At 38.1% G+C, this 19519-nt stretch overlaps 1 protein-coding gene across 5 annotated transcripts in view; it reads right to left on the minus strand.

The window, feature by feature from the left end:
* The window catches only part of Nsun6 (NOP2/Sun RNA methyltransferase 6), a 72286-nt gene that overhangs the window by 32061 nt on the left and 20706 nt on the right, over positions 1–19519 (minus strand). For all 5 annotated transcript variants that reach the window (XM_036187226.1, XM_036187228.1, XM_036187227.1 and 2 more), the window contains one exon: positions 6299–6418. In XM_036187226.1, coding sequence (XP_036043119.1) covers positions 6299–6418 — 120 coding nt within the window. The remainder of the gene's footprint in view (positions 1–6298; positions 6419–19519) is intronic.

Raw genomic sequence — 19519 nt, forward strand, 5'->3', positions numbered from 1 at the left:
AAAGATGGTGATTAGAGGATGCAGGAGGAAACTTCAGAAGTTTGCTTGCAAAATGACTGATGAATCAAAGAGGAGACAAGCAGACAGATTAATTCAACCCAAGACATATAGGAAAGTCACCAAAATGAAGGAAAAGGTGTTATGGAAGAAAAAGGAACATGAAAGAAAAATTTATCAAGAAACTGATATTTAAAATAATTTAAAATGGCTGGGCTATGGTGGCACATGCCTTTAATCCCAGGACTTGGGAGGCAGAGCCAGGTGGATCTTTGTGAGTTCGAAGCCAGCATAGTCTACAGAGCAAGATCTAGGACAGGCACCAAAACTACACAGAGAAACCCTGTCTTGAAAAATCAATCAATCAATCAATAAATAAAATGTCAGCAATGAAAAACTCAGTGAATCAAATAAAATATACCTGAAAAGCATCACCAATAGTTTTGATGAGGCAGAAGATTATCAGTTATGGAGAAAAGGGTCAAGGAAATATTAAAGTCAAACATCAGTTTAAAATAAAGACACAGCATAATGTCAGCATTTAAGAACACATGTAATAAACAGACCAAACCATAAATTCATGGGATTGAAGAATCTGAAATAAGCATTCATAATATCAAAATAATCTATTCAATGAAATTACACCAGGAAACTTCCCAAATACTGAGATTGAAATTTGGAAACCCAACTAGACTTGCTCAGAGAAGAATCTCTCCCTCTCCACAACTTCTTACAGTCAACATCAAGAGCAAAGAAACAATATTAAAAGAAACAAAGGAAAACCTCAAGTCAGCTACAAAGACAGCCACATCAGAATAACACAGATTTCTCACTAGCACTCCTAAAGCCAAGAAAACATAGGATAATATATTTCAAGCCCTCAAGATAAATGACTACCAAACAATATCGGTGAATCTAATAAGATTATTAAAATTAGAGAATAAGGACATTTCAAAATAAGCACAAATTGAAGCAGCTCAAAACCAGTAAAAAAGCACTGTAGAAGATACAGAAAAAAAAAAAAAAAAAAAAAAAAAAAAAAAAAACACTACCCATAGGGGAAGAGAACAGTCCTCAACCAAGAGAGAACAGGAAGGGATCAATTTCTTAAGAGGAATGGATAAAAAAAAAAAAAAAAAAAAAAAGGAGAACTAGGAAGAAATCCATCATATAACACAGTTAACATACCCGTGATAGTTATAGAGGAGAAAGTAAGGTACACCAATCCAACAAAATAGAAAACAACCAACAAAATTACAAGAATTGGTTGGGCTGGCAAGATGGCTTAGCAGGAATAAAGGCACTTGCTGCCAAACCTGACTTGGTGGATGGAGAGAAACCATTAAGACTTCTAACCTCTGCATGAACATCCATTCCTCCTGTCATGAACAAATGAATGTAAAACAAATTAATACATGTCTATCAAATTATATAAGTGCATTAACACACCAATAGAGAGGCAAAGACTAGCTGACTGGATAAAAAACTCAGATCCAACTACATATTATCTGTTGTTCCCAAGAAACATATCTCACTCACAAAGATAACAATACACAAAGGCTCAGATGATGAAGTACAACCCATCAAGCAAATGGAAGCTGAAAGCAAGCTGGCATAGCTATTCTGGTATCTGACAAAGCAGAGTGTAAACCAAAATTAATCAGAAGAGATAAAGAAGGCTACTGCCTTAATGAAAGGAACAATTAATCAAGTTGATGTAGTCATATAAATACATATGTACCACCAACTTCATAAAACAAACATTAGTCGGCATAAAAGGCTACACAGGTCTTCATATAACAGCTGTAGAAGACTTAAATGTCTTACTCTAGTCTTTAGATAAATTATCCAAACTAAAAATCAACAAAGAAACTAGAGTGAAACTGCATCATAAGTCAAATGGACTTAACTACATAGTACCTATAAAAATATCCCATCCAACACAAAACAGAATTACATTCATCTCAGAAGCTCATGAATCTTCTCTAAAATCAATATATTCTAAACCACAAACCAAGTTTTATCAAATATAAAACAGTCAAAATAATTTCTTGTAACTTATCAGATTGTACTACAACAGAGCTAAAATCAATAAAAGCAACTACAGATACTGCTCACAAACATGGAAACAGAAAATCCATTTCTGAGTGACTGTGGTTGATATATTGTGCACCCAAATAAACTTATCTGGGGGTCAGAGAACAGAACAGCCACTATATTAAACACTGAGGTTAGGCAGTGGTAGCACATTGCCTTTAATCCTAGCATTCTGGAGGCAGAGAACCTTCTGGATCTCTGTGAGTTCAAGGCCACACTGGAAACAGCCAGGCATGGTGACACACACCTTTCATCCCAGCAATTGAGATCTCATGTCTTGCTTGGGAAAGACACATGCCTTCAATCCCCCAGAAGTGATGGCAGGAAGCAGGAAGGTATACAAGGCGTGAGGACCAGGAACTAGAGCATTTAAAGCTGTTAGGCTTTTAGCAGCAGTTCAGCTGAGAACAATTCGGGTGAGGACTCAGAAGCTTTCAGTCTGAAGATTCATGGAAACAGGATCGGTGAGAAGTTGGCAAGTTGAAGTTACCTGGGGCTTGTTCTGCTTCTTTGATCTTTCAGAATTTACCCCAATAGCTAGCACTGAGTTTTTTATTAATAAGACCACTTAAGATTTATGTTACAAGTGACCAGTAGACCATTGATAAAAATCGAGGAGTTTTTTTTTAATTAGAAAAAAATTAAAATGAAAAGAAAACGTATCAGAACATTTAGGACATAGCTAAGAGAACTCTGAAGAGGAACATTTTTGGTTTGTTTTTGCTATGAGCACTTACATTTAAAAAAGATCAGAGTTCTCAACTACATAACTTCATGATGCTGCTTGAGGTCTCAGGAATGTAAGAATGAGTTCAGCACAAAGACAAGAAATAACAAAGGGCAGAAATTAATCAAATGGAGTCTAAAAGAATAAAACATAAATTCAATCAAAAGTTGTTTGCAAAGATGAACAAGATTAATAAACTTCTACCCATACAAGCCCTTCCAAAAGAACAAGACTAAATTATTAAACTTAAAGAGAAAAAAGGATGTTATATCAGATGGCAATGAAATTCAGAAGCTCACTAAATGATACTGTGAAAACTTACGTTCCAAAGACTAGCAAATCTAGAATAAATGGGTAAATTCCTAAGCACATATGATCTACTAAAATTAATTCAAGAATTTAAGCAGATCCATAGCAACCAATGAGATTGAAGCAATAAAAAGAAGACTCCTAACATAGAAAAACCCAGAACTAGAAAGATTCATACTAAATTCTACCAAACTTTTGAAAGAGAGCTAAAATCGATGCTACTCAAACTCTTCCACTGTCAAACTCATTCTTTGTATTGATTGTCCTTGTGCTAACATCAGGTAAGAGCATGATAAAGAAAACTACAAACCAATTTCTCTGATAAACACAGACAAAAATCCTCAAGAAAATACATGCAAAGAAAATTGAAAGACATTTGCAAGAAAATGGATGGAAGAAGATATCATTATGTTAAGCAAAACAAGCCAGACTAAAAAATACAAGTATTGCATAGTTTCTCCCATATGCAGAATTTGTGTGTGTGTGTGTGTGTGTGTGTGTGTGTGTGTGTGTGTGTGTGTGTTCATCATGAAAGTAGAAGGGGACGATAAGAATAGACAAAGCAATTTTAGAGGAAGTGGGAGGCAGGAATAAAGAGTAATGGGATTTATGTGACATGTAAGCAGAAGCAAAGATGATTTGTGGGGAGGAAGGGAGACAGCATGAGAGATGGATGGGAAGAGAAAAGGATAAAGGAGATGAAGAAAAACAAAGTATAATGACAAATATGTACGGAAATGTCATAATGAAACTAACTTAAGATATATTAACCAATCACACTTAAGCCAAAGTCATATAGTCACAGTTTTAAGAACATACTGAGTCATCTGGGTAAGATTTTGAAACACACTATTAAGTAACACTGCATACATGGTGGATCAACTCTTCTGTATATTTTTTTAAAAAAATATATATAACACCCTTACATGTCTCATGCATCAATACTATAATACAGAAATTTTCTGGTCACATTTCATCATCATCAGGGCTTAAAAATAAAAAAATCCAATACCTTGACAAACAGGTTGCACAGGCAAAACCTTGGCATTTAAGGTGACCCGAACAGGTAGGAGGAAAAAAAAAAAAGGCAAATAAGGCTCAACTACACTACAGAGAAAGAAGAACTTTCCTGGCCACTTTCATAAATGCACAAGTCTAGAAGCTGCATGTATATGCTTGCTTAACTAATAACAGTGTTTGGACAATTGACAACAGCCTCAACTACTGCCCTTTGCTTGACAGGTCCTCAGATATTAGCAGAGGAGAGAAACACATGGACCAGAGAGGTGGAGCATCTTAGCTATTTCAGTAGAGGTTGGTTGCTAAGTAAAAACCAAGCAAATGAGCTCATTCCATATTACCAGAAGCACCAGTTTATTTGCAGCTGACCAGGTGCATGACTAGACCCTTCAGACTAGCCCAATACCCTAAACTGCCTCAGCTCAACAAACATTTAGTTTTATGCCACCAGGGCACAGTATTTTTAAGCAGAATCATAAAATCATTGCAAATAGATTCATTATAAATATTCTCTCTCTTTGCAAAAATTTATTTTACTAGAGAAGAGACTGTCTTCTTAAATGTACTTGCCTGGCTTGTACAAAGGCCCTGGTTTCAATCCCCAGCATTAGACCCACACCCAAGCAAGTTGTTTTTAACAAATACAACCAATATATCACAAATTATAGGCAGATCATCACTTTTTTAAATTGACAAACAGGTTGATAATCATATCTAAGTTCTGAGTAAACTGAAAAAGTATGTACATTAAATACTCCATAAATTAACCCTTGACTTACTACCAGTTATCATCATGGCTTGGCCTCCTAAGTGCTCCATGTACAGGCTACACCCTCAACCATCTTAAATTCTGTATCACATCAGTCACTACCTTCTATGCATGCCTAACTATATACATACCATGCTTATCTGCTGCAGATTTATAATCTCTGCCATGGTTAAATCAGTTCTTTGTCAATTTCTCACCCACCCCTACACAGCTAAAGAGCATGAAATCACATCAACTAACCTCACCATAAAGTTCTGACCACTACATCATGACCCCTTAGTAAAAAGTGGATGTGTCCATATCTCACTTTTGCACCCAATTTCCTAGTCTGATATTTCACACCTCAAAATTCTTACACTCTTCCCATCTTCTTCGCATTTGTTCACTTTTCTTCCTATTTCATTGAGAAGCAAGTGCGTGAGTGTCTGGTGCTGGGGCATTTGTTCCATTTCACCAGCACTTACACTCACGTGTGTGACTTTCCTTCTTGTTTGTAGAGTTAACTGTTTCATGATACCACCTAACATCACCTGCACATCAAATTCTAGTCCATGTCTCCTATTCAGATGTTATTTCAGTCATTATTCTCTCTCCCTGATGTATTCAACCTCTCACTTGAATATCTCCATTAGCACACAAACATTATCAAAAGTATCTACATTCCTTGAATTCAGTCTCACTGCACTGTCCCATTCTATGCACATTACATTTTAGCAAGCATTTAGTTTTGTAAAGCCTGAAACAAAAAAAGATAGCAACAAATGGCTGTATTTCTTCAATTGAAGAAAAAAATGAGAACACTAATGAGTTTTGAACACAGAGAAAACCAGCCCATAATAAAAATTTAAAAAAAAAAAAAAAACAGCTCTTTGAAGCACACACACATATAGTGAAAAATGCAGTAAAATTTGGATGAAGGTTATCCAGGATCAGACTTACATTTGTGATAAAGAAACATTATCAGGACTATATTCTTTTGTAGATACACAAGTGAACATTCACATGTATGTGCATCTGTTTATTGATAGAGTATGTGTACATACAGACCATAAATACGATGTCAACACTGATAATATTCTCTCAAATTAACTTTTAATGGCAGTTTATATCTTAGTAGTTCATCTAAGTACAAAAATCTCAAAATTAAGAGCAAGAAAAGATCTCTTATATATTTCAGCTGAAGTCTGTAAGAGAACAAGTCTCTAATTGTATTAGCAAACGGACTATCTTAGGATTGGCTTCACAAGTAACTGTCAACTGAACTGAATGTAGTAAATGACATAGCTGACAGCTGAAGAGTCTTTCAGTGAAACACCCTAGGTTACTTTCAGTGGCCATGGTAACTATCTGAGAGGAGCCTGCCAAGAAGACATTCTCACCTGGTCCTGCATCAATGCTGCAATATGTGTAGTTTTGCCCCCAGGTGCTGCACACAAATCTAGAATCTTCTCTCCAGGTTGAGGATTCAAAACATGAGCTACAACAGTAGATGGTAAATTCTGTAAGAAGGAAAAAAAAAAGACAGGGTGTTGGCAATGTAGCCTCTCAACTCAATAAATAAACACAAATAACACTTTTGCACTTACAACGGCTTGGAGAAATGAAGGACATATAGATTTGGAAGATAATGTTTTTCGAGAGAAATACAAGGAAAGAGGCATCAAAAGGCAAGAAGACCACAATTTCCCTGGAGGTTTCCCCACCTGCTCTCTACAGTGACTTCAGTAATCCTAAGAATTGGAAGGGTTAGCTTCTGCCAAACTCATAGCATACCCCACGTGGTTTCAAGATGTAACTGCTTTAGTTATCATCCCCAAGCTACTTCTTCAAAAGTTAGTTACTGAATATCAGTCAGGAAACTGTACCATAGCTGATGAGATGGTTCAATGGGTAAAGACACCTGCTGTGAAGCCTGCAAACTTAATTTTGACCCCCAGGACCTACATGATGGAGGGAAAGAGCTAACTACCACAAGTTGTCCTCTGACTTACACATACATGCTCTGATACAGGAGCAATCATGCATGCACATACACACATGTGAGAGTGTGAGAGTGTACAAACACGTAATAAAAAGAGCAATATCCATTTTCTTAAGTTATAAGCCAAAATAAATGTAAAGTGCCCAATTTAATATCAAACTTTAAAAACAAACAACCACTGGCATGGATTACTGAATAATAAAGAATGTTACCCTGCATCAAAATTTGTATTATAGTTCAGGAAGGCTTTCATATTTTCAAAGATGTTTTGAAAAACTATAAGAGTGAATTTTAACATGGCATTACTCATCTCTCTAGTGGCTCAGAGGGAGAAAGCCTGCTATGAAACCCACATTCAAAAGCAACATCTATAATCATCCCAGCTTTCCTAAGGAGAGATGGGAGGTAGCTCGGGGACCAGCTAGCTGGAGACAACAGGATGGCAGAAACAAGCAAGACCCTGCCTCATCAAGATGCAATTCTAAAATTAGAGTTTGCAATTAGGATATTTTTTCTGGATTGCTTCATTTTTAAAAGAAACTCCCCAAGAACAGACCCCGGGTAGATAAACGTTCAGCTCTATAGGTAAAGTGGCATGTAGTAATTTATAGAGTCCTGCTGACTGCTCTGACGGTATTGTAAAACACTACACAGTAAGAGTCTGTGTAGGCTGACCTAGGAAGGGCAGTTCTCATCTCTTGTATTATCACGAATGAATCCCTGAAACCAGAAGGAACATAGCAAGCCAAGACTTTCAATAGTTTCTTAGCTTTCAAAGAAATGAAGTGTGGATACTGACAACTACTTAAGAGCAAAAAGGATTTACAAGTTTTATTATTGGAGTAGTAGTCTCTTCTTATCATTTGAAGTGTGTGTGTGTGTGTGTGTGTGTGTGTGTGTGAGAGAGAGAGAGAGAGAGAGAGAGAGAGAGAGAGAGAGAGTGCACGTGCGTGCATGCATATTTTCTTTCTGAGAAACGGTCTGGTATGCCACCCAGGACAACATAACAATATTCACCTTCTGCCTCAGCCTCCCTAGGTGATTTGAGGCTAGTGTTTTAAGAATAGTATTTAAAAATATAAAACCTCTCAGACTGACATGGTGCCTCTACCGCACTTTCAGTGTCTACCCATTAATCAACTGTGAATACCACAGTCACTAGAATGTTCACACCTGTCTAAAAAGCCACCTGTATTCTTGTACCATTTTGCACAACCGTGAAACTTTTCCGTTTGTCACAATCTAGTACATCTTTAAGAATTAAACAACGATGATAATGATTTTTTTTTAAATTCTACATCTTAAATGTGGACCATTGAGATTTGGCTCAGCAGGTAAAATGGCTTGTCACTAAGCCAGATGGCCGGAGTTCAATCCTCCAGTCCCACATGGTGGAAGAAGCTGTCCTCTGACCTTTACACATGGACCATAGCAGCAAATGCCCCCTCCAAAATTATGAATATATAAATGTAATTTTAGGTAAAAGTTACTCTTCAGATTTTTTTTTTAAACTCCTTAAGGAAACTATTGTCTTCTGATTCTGGCCTAGATTCAACCAACCTATTTAGGTTCTCCTAGATCAAACAAGGTCTAGTTAAGAACCTGGTAGTTAAGAAACCCAGTAGAGGAGTTGGGGATTTAGCTCAGTGGTAGAGCGCTTGCCCAGCAAGTGCAAGGCCCTGGGTTTGGTCCTCAGGTCTGGCAAAAAAAAAAAAAAAAGAAAAGAAAAGAAACACAGTAGCTACACTGTGCTGCGATGCAGATAGGCCATTTTCACTATCCTTCCCTGCCTCCATCCTGAGCTCTCAGACTCCCTGCTAGCCCTGCTGCCCATAGGAGCCCCTTCCTTTCACATGAGCTCTGTGCAGCCTGCCTTGAGGTAGCCCTCCTCCCATGTCACCTCCTAGTGCAATGCCCAGCGGCCTGGCTCTTTCACTACTGCCCTCTCAGACTTTCTTCCAGCTGCCGACACTCTCCACTGTGGCCTCACTGTACCACACTTGCTGAGGATCCAGAGTGGGCAAATGCACCAAAGAAGGAAACACCCACCCAACAAAGACAAGACCAGATATCTATGCCAAGAAACACCTTAAGCATGCCTAGTTTACAGCAAAAACACCAACACGAATAGCCAAGATAAGTGTCTTCTCCAGAATCCAGCAACCTACTGCAGTAGACCCTGAAACATGCAATTTAGCTGAGCATAGAGCAAGGACTTTTAAATATGAGTTATGAATGTGTTCAAGGACCTTAAGAAGATATGAACAAATGTCTTAATGCAGACATAAACAGTTGAATGAAATACTGAAAACATTTCAAGACATGAAAGTAGAAACAGAATCAATCACTAAAGAAAACACAAACTGAAAAAAAACACTGTAAAATGAAAAACTTAGGAAGTCAAACAGAAACCTCAGAGGTAAGCCTCACAACAGATTACATGACATGGATAGAGTTTCAGGTATTGAAGACCATGTAGGAGTTGAACAACTCAGCCAAAGGAAACATTAAACCAAATAAATAAACAAATAAATAAATAAATAAATAGATAGATGGATGGATGGATGGATGGATGGATGGATGGATGGATAAAGAAATAAATAGATAGATAGATAGATAGATAGATAAATAAATAAACAAACAAACAAACAAACAGAAACATGAATAAATAAATAAATAAATCCAGGAATAAAGTCAGGAAATCCGGGACACTATGAAAAAACCCAACTCATGAATAATAGGAAGAAAGAGGAAGGAAGAAAAAAAAAAAGACACATCAAAACCACAGAAAATACTTCTGACAAAACCATAGATGAAAATTTCCCCAATCTAAAGAAGAAAGTGCCTATCAAGGTACAAGAAGCATGCAGAACACTAAATAGGACCAGAAAAAAATAATAAAACACTAAATGTACACAACAAAGGATATTAAATGCTAAAAGGAAAGAAGACCAATCACATATAACACAGGTCCATTAGAATAACACCTGACCAAATGGATGGAAGTAAAAAAACATCATCCTGAGTGAGATAACCCAGACCCAGAAAGACAAACACAGTATGTACTCACTTATAATTAGATATTAACTGTAAAGTAAAGGATAACCATGCTACAGTCCACAGACCCAGAGAAGCTAAGCAACAGGAAGGGCTCCAGATCCCCTTGGGAAGGGTAGCTAGAAGAGATTTCATGAGTAGACTGAGGGCGGGTAGGGATGAGAGCGTGAGTGATCAGGTTGTGGGTGGGGATGGAGGAGGAGAATACTGAAAGAGCATTTCCAGGTCAGCTAAAAACCTGGTGGAAGGGAACCTCCCAGGAATCTACAAGGATAACCCCAGCTTAGACATGTAGCAATAGCAGGTATGTAGCCTGGACTGGCCATCTCCTGTGCCAGACTGGTGCCTAGCCAATTGTCATCAGAGAGACTTCATCCAGCAACTGACAGAAACATTAGGTGGAGCTTTCAGAATCCTGTGGGAAGACAGTGAGGAAGAACCAGAAGGGTCAGGGACACCATAAGAAAACCCACAGAATCAACCAGCTCACGGGGGTTCACAGAGACTGAACCGACAACCAGGGAGCCTGCATGGGGCTGACCTAGGTCTTCTGCATATGTTACAGTCATGTAGCTTGGTCTTCTTTGGGGACTCCTAACAGTGGGAGCAGGGGCTGTCTTTGACTCCTTTATTGGCTTTTGGAGTGCTATTCCTCATATGGGGGTCACCTTGACCAGCCTTAATACAAGGGGAGGTGCCTAGTCCTACTGTAAATGGATATGCCATGTTTGGTTGATCTCCATGGGAGACCTTCCCTTTTCTGAATCGAAACAGAGGAGGGGTAGATGGGGGCGCGGAGAGAGGAGGTGGGAAGTAGGGGCTGGGAGGAGAGGAGGGAGGGGAAACTACAGTCAGAATGTAAATAATAATAATAATCATTTAAAGACCATTAATAAAAATAATGCCTGAGTTCTCGATAGAAACTCTAAAAGCCAGAAGGGCCTGGACAGATGTTCTACAAACTGAGAGACTAGAGATAACAGTCCCGAAAGCACAAGCAACAAAAACTACCAATTGCAACTGATAAAGAAAAATACTCCACACACATATACACACAGAAACACGAAAATAAGCAATTTCTATCAATCATTTCAGTTTTACAGAGGCACTAGAAGGAAACCTGCAGTCCGAAAAGGTTAACTAGACCCAAGAGAACAAACACAAGGAATAAACAATTCTGTAACAATAAATTAGAAAGGAAAAAATGAACACCAGAAAAACAAAGTAATAGGAATCAAGAAACTCTCTTCATTAATAATCCTCAATATTAATGGTCTCAATTTCCCAGTCAAAAGACACAGCCTGACAGATTGGATTAGGAAACCAATCCACCTTTCTGCTTCATCCAACAAGGATCATCAAGGATAGACATGACCTCAGGGTAAAAGGATGGAAAAGGGAATTCTAGAAAAGCAAACCCAAGGAGCAAGTGTGGCAATTTTAATAACAAAATGAATTTCAAACAAAAACTAATCAAAAGAGATGGGGAAATAGACTACATATGCATTAAGTAGAAAATATACCATAAGAATATTGCAATTCTAAATATTTATGTACCAAACACAAGGGCACCAACATTCATAAAAGACACAATATTACAGCTAAAATAACATACTGACCCTCACACAGTAATGATGGGAGACTTCAATACCCTATTCTCACCAACAGACAGGTCATCCAGACTAAAACTAAATAGAAAAATGCTGACATTATAAACAAAATGGATCTAACAGATATTTGCAGAACATTTCACCCAAACACAAAAGAATATACCTTCTCAGCACCTCATGGAATTTTCTCCAAAACTGACCACACACTCGGAAATAAAACAAGTCTTAACAGATATAAGAAAGCTGAAATAATGCCCATCATTCTATCTGACCACCATGGATAAAAGCAGGATATCAACAGCAGCACAAACAACAGAACGTATACACACCTGTGGAAACAACTCACTACCAAATGAAAAAAATGGGTCAAGACAGAAATTAAGAAGGAAATGTAAAACTTTTTAGAAGCGAATGAAAATGAATACAATACACACCCCAAACTTGTGGGGCACAATGGTGGCAGTTCTGAGTCAAGTTCATAGTATTAGGTACCTACATAAAAAATCTGGAGAGATGTCATAGTAGTGACATAGAAACACACCCAAACGCCCAAGAACAATAAGAAAACCTAACATACAAAAACAGATGGTAAGAAGTAATCAAACCCAGTGTTAAAATCAATGAAATGAAATAAGAAAAAAAATAAATGAAGAGTTTGAGAAAAATCAAGAAGATTGACAATTTTCTAGCCAAATTAACTAAAATTAACGGGGAAAAGATCCAAATTAATAAAACTAGAGATGAAAAGTGGGACATGACAACAGACATCAAAGAAATTCAGAGATTTATAGGACATATTTTAAAAATCTGTATTCTACCAAACTGAAAAACTGAAAAAATATCAAAGAATTTCTTGATATATGACCAACCAAATTTAAATAAAAATCAAATAAGCAACTTAAATAGACTCATAAGCCTTAGTGAAACAGAAGTCTCAGAACCAGAAGAACCCAGGAACAGTTGGATTCAGTAGTGTAGAATTTTACCACACCTTCAAAAAACAATTAATGCCAATACTCCTCAAATTATTCTGCAAAAAAAAGAAACAGAAGGATCATTTCCTATTTCTTTTTGTGAAGCTACTATTATCCTGATACCAAAACCATACAAATACCCAACCAAAATTAAATTATAGCCCAATATCCCTTATGAACACTAAGGGATGCAAAAATTCTCAATAAAGTACTTGCAAACCTAATCCAAGAACACATCAAAAAGATTTCTAACATGATCAAGTTGGCTTCATCCCTAAGATAAAGAGATGTTTCAACCTATGTAAATCAATAAATGTAATCCACCACATTAACATACTGAAAGAAAAAATCCATAGGACCATCTCATTAGATACAGAAAATATCTCTGACAAAATCCAACAACCCTTCATGACAAAAGTCCTAGCAAAATATGGAATATAAGAGACATACCTCAATGTAATAAAGGTAATTTACAGCAAGCCTACAGCCAATATCAACTTCAACAGAGATTCAAAGCATTTCCACTAAAATCAGGAACAAGATTACTCTCTCGGGTTGGGGATTTAGCTCAGTGGTAGAGCACTCGCCTAGCAAGCGCAAGGCCCTAGGTCCGATCCTCAGCTCAAAAAAAAAAAAAAAGAAAAAAAAAGAAAAACCAAGATTACTCTCTCTAAACCCATTCAATATACTCCTTAAAGTCAATATACTCTTAGCTAGAACAATAAGACATCTGAAGGTACAAATTGGAAAGGAACAAGTCAAAATATCTTTATTTACAGATGAAATTATTTTACACATTAAAAAAAAAGCCTTAAAATTCCACCAGGAAACTTCTAGAGCTGATAAACACTTTCAAGAAAATAGCAGGGTACAAAATTAACACATAAAATCAGTTTCCTTCCTATATATAAATGACAAACTGAGAAAAAAAAATCAGGGAAACAACATCTTTCATAAGCCTCAGTAAGTAAATAAAATAAATTGGGACATCTCTAACCAAGAAAGTTAAAGACAAGTAAAATAAAAACTTTAAGACATTGAAGAAAAAATTGAAGAAGACATCAGAAGATGAAAAGATCACTCAGGAGTCAGAGCCAGTCGGATCTTTGTGAGTTCGAGGCCAGCCTGGGCTACAAAGTGAGTTCCAGGAAAGGCGCAAAGCTACACAGAGAAACCCTGTCTCAGAAAAACAAAAAGGAAAGATCTCCCATACTCATGGAATAGAAGGATTAAGAAATGTGAAAATGGCCATTATACTAAAAACAATCTATAGATTCAAGGCAATCCCCGTAAAAATTGGAATACAATTTTTCACAGAAGTTGAAAAAGCAATTCTAAACTTCATATGGAAACACACACACATGCTGAATAATAAAAGAACTGTTGGAGGTAAAACTATTCTGATCTCAAATTAGACTACAGAGCTATAACAACAACAACAGCATGGTACTGGCATAAAAACAGACATGTTTATCTAAGGAGCTGAACTGAAGACCCAGACGTAAGTTCACACACCTATGGACACCTTGTTTTTCATAAAGAAGCCAGAAATACACACTGGAGGAATTCAGCATCTTCAACAAACGGCGCCAGTCAAACTGGACGGCTGCATGCAGAAGAATGCAAGTACATCCACATCTATCCTCATGCCTCTAACTCAAGTCCAAACGTGCTGTGGTTATCGCTCTGTGTAAATAAAGTTCTGATTGGCCAGTGGCCAGGCAGGAAGTATAGAAAACTCTAACTACACAAATGTACCACAGACCTCAACAGATGACCAGATACTCTGAATCTGATAGAAGAGAAAGTGGGGATACTCTTGAACTCATTGGCACAAGGAAGGATGTTCTGAACGCGACACCAATAGCACAGGCATTAAGACTAACAATTAATAATGGGACCTCATGAACCTGAAAAGCTTCGGTACAGCCAGACACCATCATTTAGACAAAGCAGCAGCCTGCAGAGTGGAAAAAGATACATCTAATACAGGGCTAAGCATCTAGAATATACAAAGAACTAAAAAACTGAACATAAAAAAAACAAATAACCCAATTAAAAAAAATCAGGTATCAGTCTAAACAGAATTCACAAAGGATGAAACACCAAGTGGCTGAGAAACACATAAAGAAATGTTCAATTTCCTGAGCCATCAGGGAAATGTAGATTAAAACTACTGTGAGACAGCTGGGTGGTGATGGCTCATGCTTTTAATCCTAGCACTTGGGAGGCAGAGGCAGGAGGATCTCTGTGAGTTCGAGACCAGCCTGGTCTACAGAGCAAGTTCCAGGACAGGTTCCAAAGCTACACAGAGAAACTCTGTCTTGGGGGAAAAAAACCCTACTGTGAGACTTCAAATTACCCAAGTCAGTGCCCAAGGTCAATAGAAGACATGACAGCACACACTGGTGAGGTTGTAGGGAGAGGGAAACACTTATTCATTGCTAGTAGAAGTGAAAACTGGTACATACCCTATGGAAATCAGTATGGAGGTTCCTCAGAAAGCTGAAAATTGACATACCACAAGATCCAGCTATTCTACTCTCGGGCATACAGCCAAAGGACTCTACATGCTACTTACAGAGATGCTTGCTCATTTGTGTTAACTGCTGCTCCATTCATAACAGCCAGAAATTGGAAACAGTCTAGATGTTCATCTGATAAATGAATAAAGCTGGAAAAAAAAATCATCCTGAATGAGGGAACCTCAGATCCCAGAAGATAAATAGTCTATGTTTTCTCTTACATGTGGATGTTAGTTTTTAAGCTTTTGAAATGTATGCTACAAAACAAGTAACACAGAGGTTAGGTATCTCATAAGGGACTGGGGAGAGGGGAAAGGCTTTCCAAGGAAGGGAAACAGAATATAATGTTATGGAGAGATAAAGGAAAAATGAACAGGAGAATTAAATAGGGACAGAGATGGGAGTGAAGGGTAAAGGCAGAGACATGGGGAGGGACAACTAACACTAAAAGGCTTTTGAAAAAAACATATAGAAACCTACTACTGTGGAAGCTTCCTAAGATAGACACATATAAAAGAGTAATCTGAATGCTGACACCAAATATAAGGGAGACAGTGCCCCAACTAGGTAGCTTATGCCACCAAGTAAAACATCCAGTGCAAGGGATTGGTTACTTCTTGTCATGTCCTTTGCCAAAGGGTCTCTACAGGAACTCGTAAACATCACAGACTCTTGCCAAGGCTATTGGCTGTTTTTTAAAACCTGACAGTAAAGCACTAGTGCTGAAGACAACTGTGGTGGATTGAAGGAAAATGGCCCCCAAAGGGAGAGGCACTATTAGGAGATGTGGCCTTGTTGGAGGAAGTGTGTCACTGAGGTGGTGGGCTTTGAGGTCTTCTATGCTCAAGCTATGCTCTGCACAGTGTCTCAGTTTACTTCCTGTTGCCTGCAGATCAAGATGTAGGACTCTCAGCTCCTTCTCCAGCACCATGTATGCCTGCATGCTGCCATGTCTTGCCACAATAAGGAACTAAACCTCTGAACTGTAAACCACTCCAATTAAATCTTTTCCTTTATAAGAATCACCATGGTCATGTTGTCTCTTCACAGCAATAGAAACCCTAACTAAGACAGAAGTTGGTACCAGGGACTGGGGCATTTCTGTGATAGGCTTGACCATGATTTTGTTTGGAAGAATTTGGTCTTTGGGTGTTTGAGTTAGGAAAGCAGTGGAATGCTTTAAGCAATGCTTTATGGGCCATAATAGCAGGAGCATGGAAGACAGTGGTACTGGGAGTTATTTGAACTGTGAGGACCTAGAGATTGCTTGTGTGATATTTTGGTGAAGAATATAGCTGCTTTTGCCCTTGTCTGAAGAGTTTATCTGAGGCTAAAGTGAAGAGATTTAGATTAATTTTGTTGGAAGAGGAAATCTCAATCAGCCTAGTACAGACTCTGTCATGTGGTTATTAGTGTTCATGCTTATAAAGATTTATAATGAAAAGGAACAACCTGAGCAGGGGAAAAAAATGAAATGTACAATTTGAGGAGAAAGGAAGCACCAGGAAGTGGAATAGAGCTAAATCCTGTGATCAAGGAGACAAACAGATTAAGAAATGGAATAAAGAGAGTAGTGACCTCTGGGCAAGATGTCACTCACCTAATTTTCCAACTTGTGAAAAGGAATTCAATAAAAGTTTAGAGCAGGGTGTGGTGGTGCACATCTTTAATCCCAGCACTCCAGAGGCAGAGGCTGGTGGATCTCTGAGTTTGAGGCCAGCCTGGTCTACAGAGCCAGTTTCAAGACAGCCAAACTTAGGCAGTGAAGCCATATCATATACGACAAAAGAAACCCTAACTAAGACAACTCTTACATATGTCATTGAATAATTGAGAAGTCAAGCTAGTACCTAACTAGAAGCTTCACCTCCACTGACTAGCAGTCACGGTGCTAGAAGTTACTTTGTATGCTACTAAAGGAGAAAGGTAATCAGTATCACCCAGCTGCAAATCTTACAACCTAAAACACTGATCTGCCTACAAGACACACTGGTGCAAAAATGGCACAATTGTTCCAACTAATTTCTTATTGGATTTCAAGCCCAGTCCATAAAATGGGACCCATACTTAACACTACTAAACTTGTCAAGAACCTGAGTCAGATCATGGACCTAGAGATATATACATACTAATAAATACCATTTTTCTGCTAAAGGAACAGAATAATAAAAGACAGTGACACACTGCTATACCCATAGATCAGTGCCTGGCTCAACCTTCATCAGAGAAGCTTCTTGCATAGATGGTCAGTGTGAAGACACTGCACAACTTTCAAACACTTATTCCTAAATAGATGTTTCATCAAAGCCCTCCCCACTCAAGGCTCTAAAACCTACGCAAAAGAGGAGACAGAAAGACTAAGAGTGATGCCACAGAAAGTTTCTTCAAGACACAACAGGACTGATATACATATGAACTCAGAGACTGTGGTGGCACACAAAAGACCCTCACAGATTCAGGACTGACAGGGTCCCAGCACTGAGAGGAGGAAGTGGACATGGGCCCTCACTTCTAACCAAGAAGCTATCTGCAATGGATACCTGCAGGTAAAGGAAAATTGATTTTCTCCAACAGAGTCTCATCGGGTATTTTTAAATCACATACCATGGCAGGCCCTGTGCCCAGTAGTAGTTGGCTAACACAAAACAAACTCAATGGTATTTCTGTGGACTTCTTGTTTCATTTTGCTTTGTTTTAAAGTGTGGTGTGTGTGTGTGTGTGTGTGTGTGTGTGTGTGTGTGTGTGTGTGTGTGTGGTGTGTGTGTGGTGTGTATGTGTGCTGTGTGTATGTGTGTGTGTGTGGTGTGTGTGTGTGCATATGTGTGTATGTGTGTGTGGTGCGTGCGTGTGTGTGTGTGTGTGTGTGTGTGTGTGTGTGGTGTGTATGTGTGTGTGTCTTACTGATCTGTTGCTTGCTTGTTTTGTGGGGCTTTTTAGAGGTATATTTCTCGGTTTTGTTGTTGTTTATTGTTGTTTTTGCTTGGTGTTTTGTTTTGTTTTTTTTTGAAAGAGAAAGAACATAAATATGGGCAGGGTATGGAGGTGGGGAAACATGGGAGAAGTTGGGAGTTGGAGGAGGGGGAAAACATGATCACAATATATTGTATAGAAAATTTTTTTCACTTGAAAAAAATCTGATAGATCTGAACTAGTTTGCAAAGAGAAATTTGTTATAAAAAAATCAGCAGATGTTTTTAGACCAACTAAACTCTGGCCACAAACCATAAAAACAGCATTTAGAATACTTGGGAAACACAGAAACTGCTTAGACCCTCATTGGTTCTCAACCTTTCTAATGCTGCACTCCTTTAATACAGTTCCTCATGTTGTGGTGACCCCAACCATCAAACTATTTCATTGCTCCTTCATAACTGTAATTTTGCTATTGTTATGAATCATAATGTAAAAATTGAACAGGCAAGATACCGGATATGCAACCCCCAAAGGGGTCGCAACCCACAGGATGAGAACTGCTGACTTAGAGCTTCCACTCTACCAGCTCAGACTGGACTAGGGCCTGCATCTTAAACGAGCCTTGTACTAATGTGTGTGTAGGTCTCCAGGAGCCATGTCTAAAGAACTAGCACAAGTTTGGTCCAAAGACCTGGGTTCAAATTTTGGCTTTGCTATTTCTGTCTGTTTCACAGTCAGCGAGGCAAGCATTTAGCCCACTGCCTGCTATATATTTTACTTTTTTAAGCCTCTGTTCCATTATCTATGACCTTAGAGATTTTTAAGTGGTCCATGAAGTATATAAGAAACACTTGTGGAACATAAGTAAATACTCAGTACACATTAACTGCAATCATTATTATAATTTTTAGTCAGTTTCACTAGCCAATCAATGACCAGTTATATATAATATTGTAATATTACATGTAATAAAACAGTTTCCACTAGGAAAATGAGAAAAGTTAAACTATCCTCAAATACAAAGCTTTATTCCAGCAGTGGTCTAATACCTTTGTTATAGAATGACAAACAATAACTTTGTGGCATGAATGGGTATTATGGACCACAAATTGTCTTTGTGATTTACATTTTATAACCATCCCTGAGCTGTTTTTACAGTTGGAAATCCAGGGGGTTTGAGATGCAGCTCAGCAGTTAAGAGAGTGTACTGTTCTTGAAGAGGAGCTTGGTTTGGCTACCAACATTCACATTAGGCAGCTCACAATCACCCCCACTCCAGCTCCCGGGGCTCTAACACCTTCTTCTGGCCTCTTGGCACCTGCACTTGGAGCACATACCCACAATGCACACATACATACATACATACATACATACATACATACATACATACATACATACACTGAAAAAAGAATACAAAGTCCCAAATCAGGGAAGGTAGCAGAAGTTGGTATAACATAAGAGATGTAAAATAAGTTTGTACTATATCAATTTCTCCTTTCCAAAGTCTAAACTAAATTATGTGATGAGGAGGCTTATGGTC

The sequence above is a fragment of the Onychomys torridus genome, chromosome 5, assembly GCF_903995425.1.
Source record: "Onychomys torridus chromosome 5, mOncTor1.1, whole genome shotgun sequence".
Taxonomy (NCBI): domain Eukaryota; kingdom Metazoa; phylum Chordata; class Mammalia; order Rodentia; family Cricetidae; genus Onychomys; species Onychomys torridus.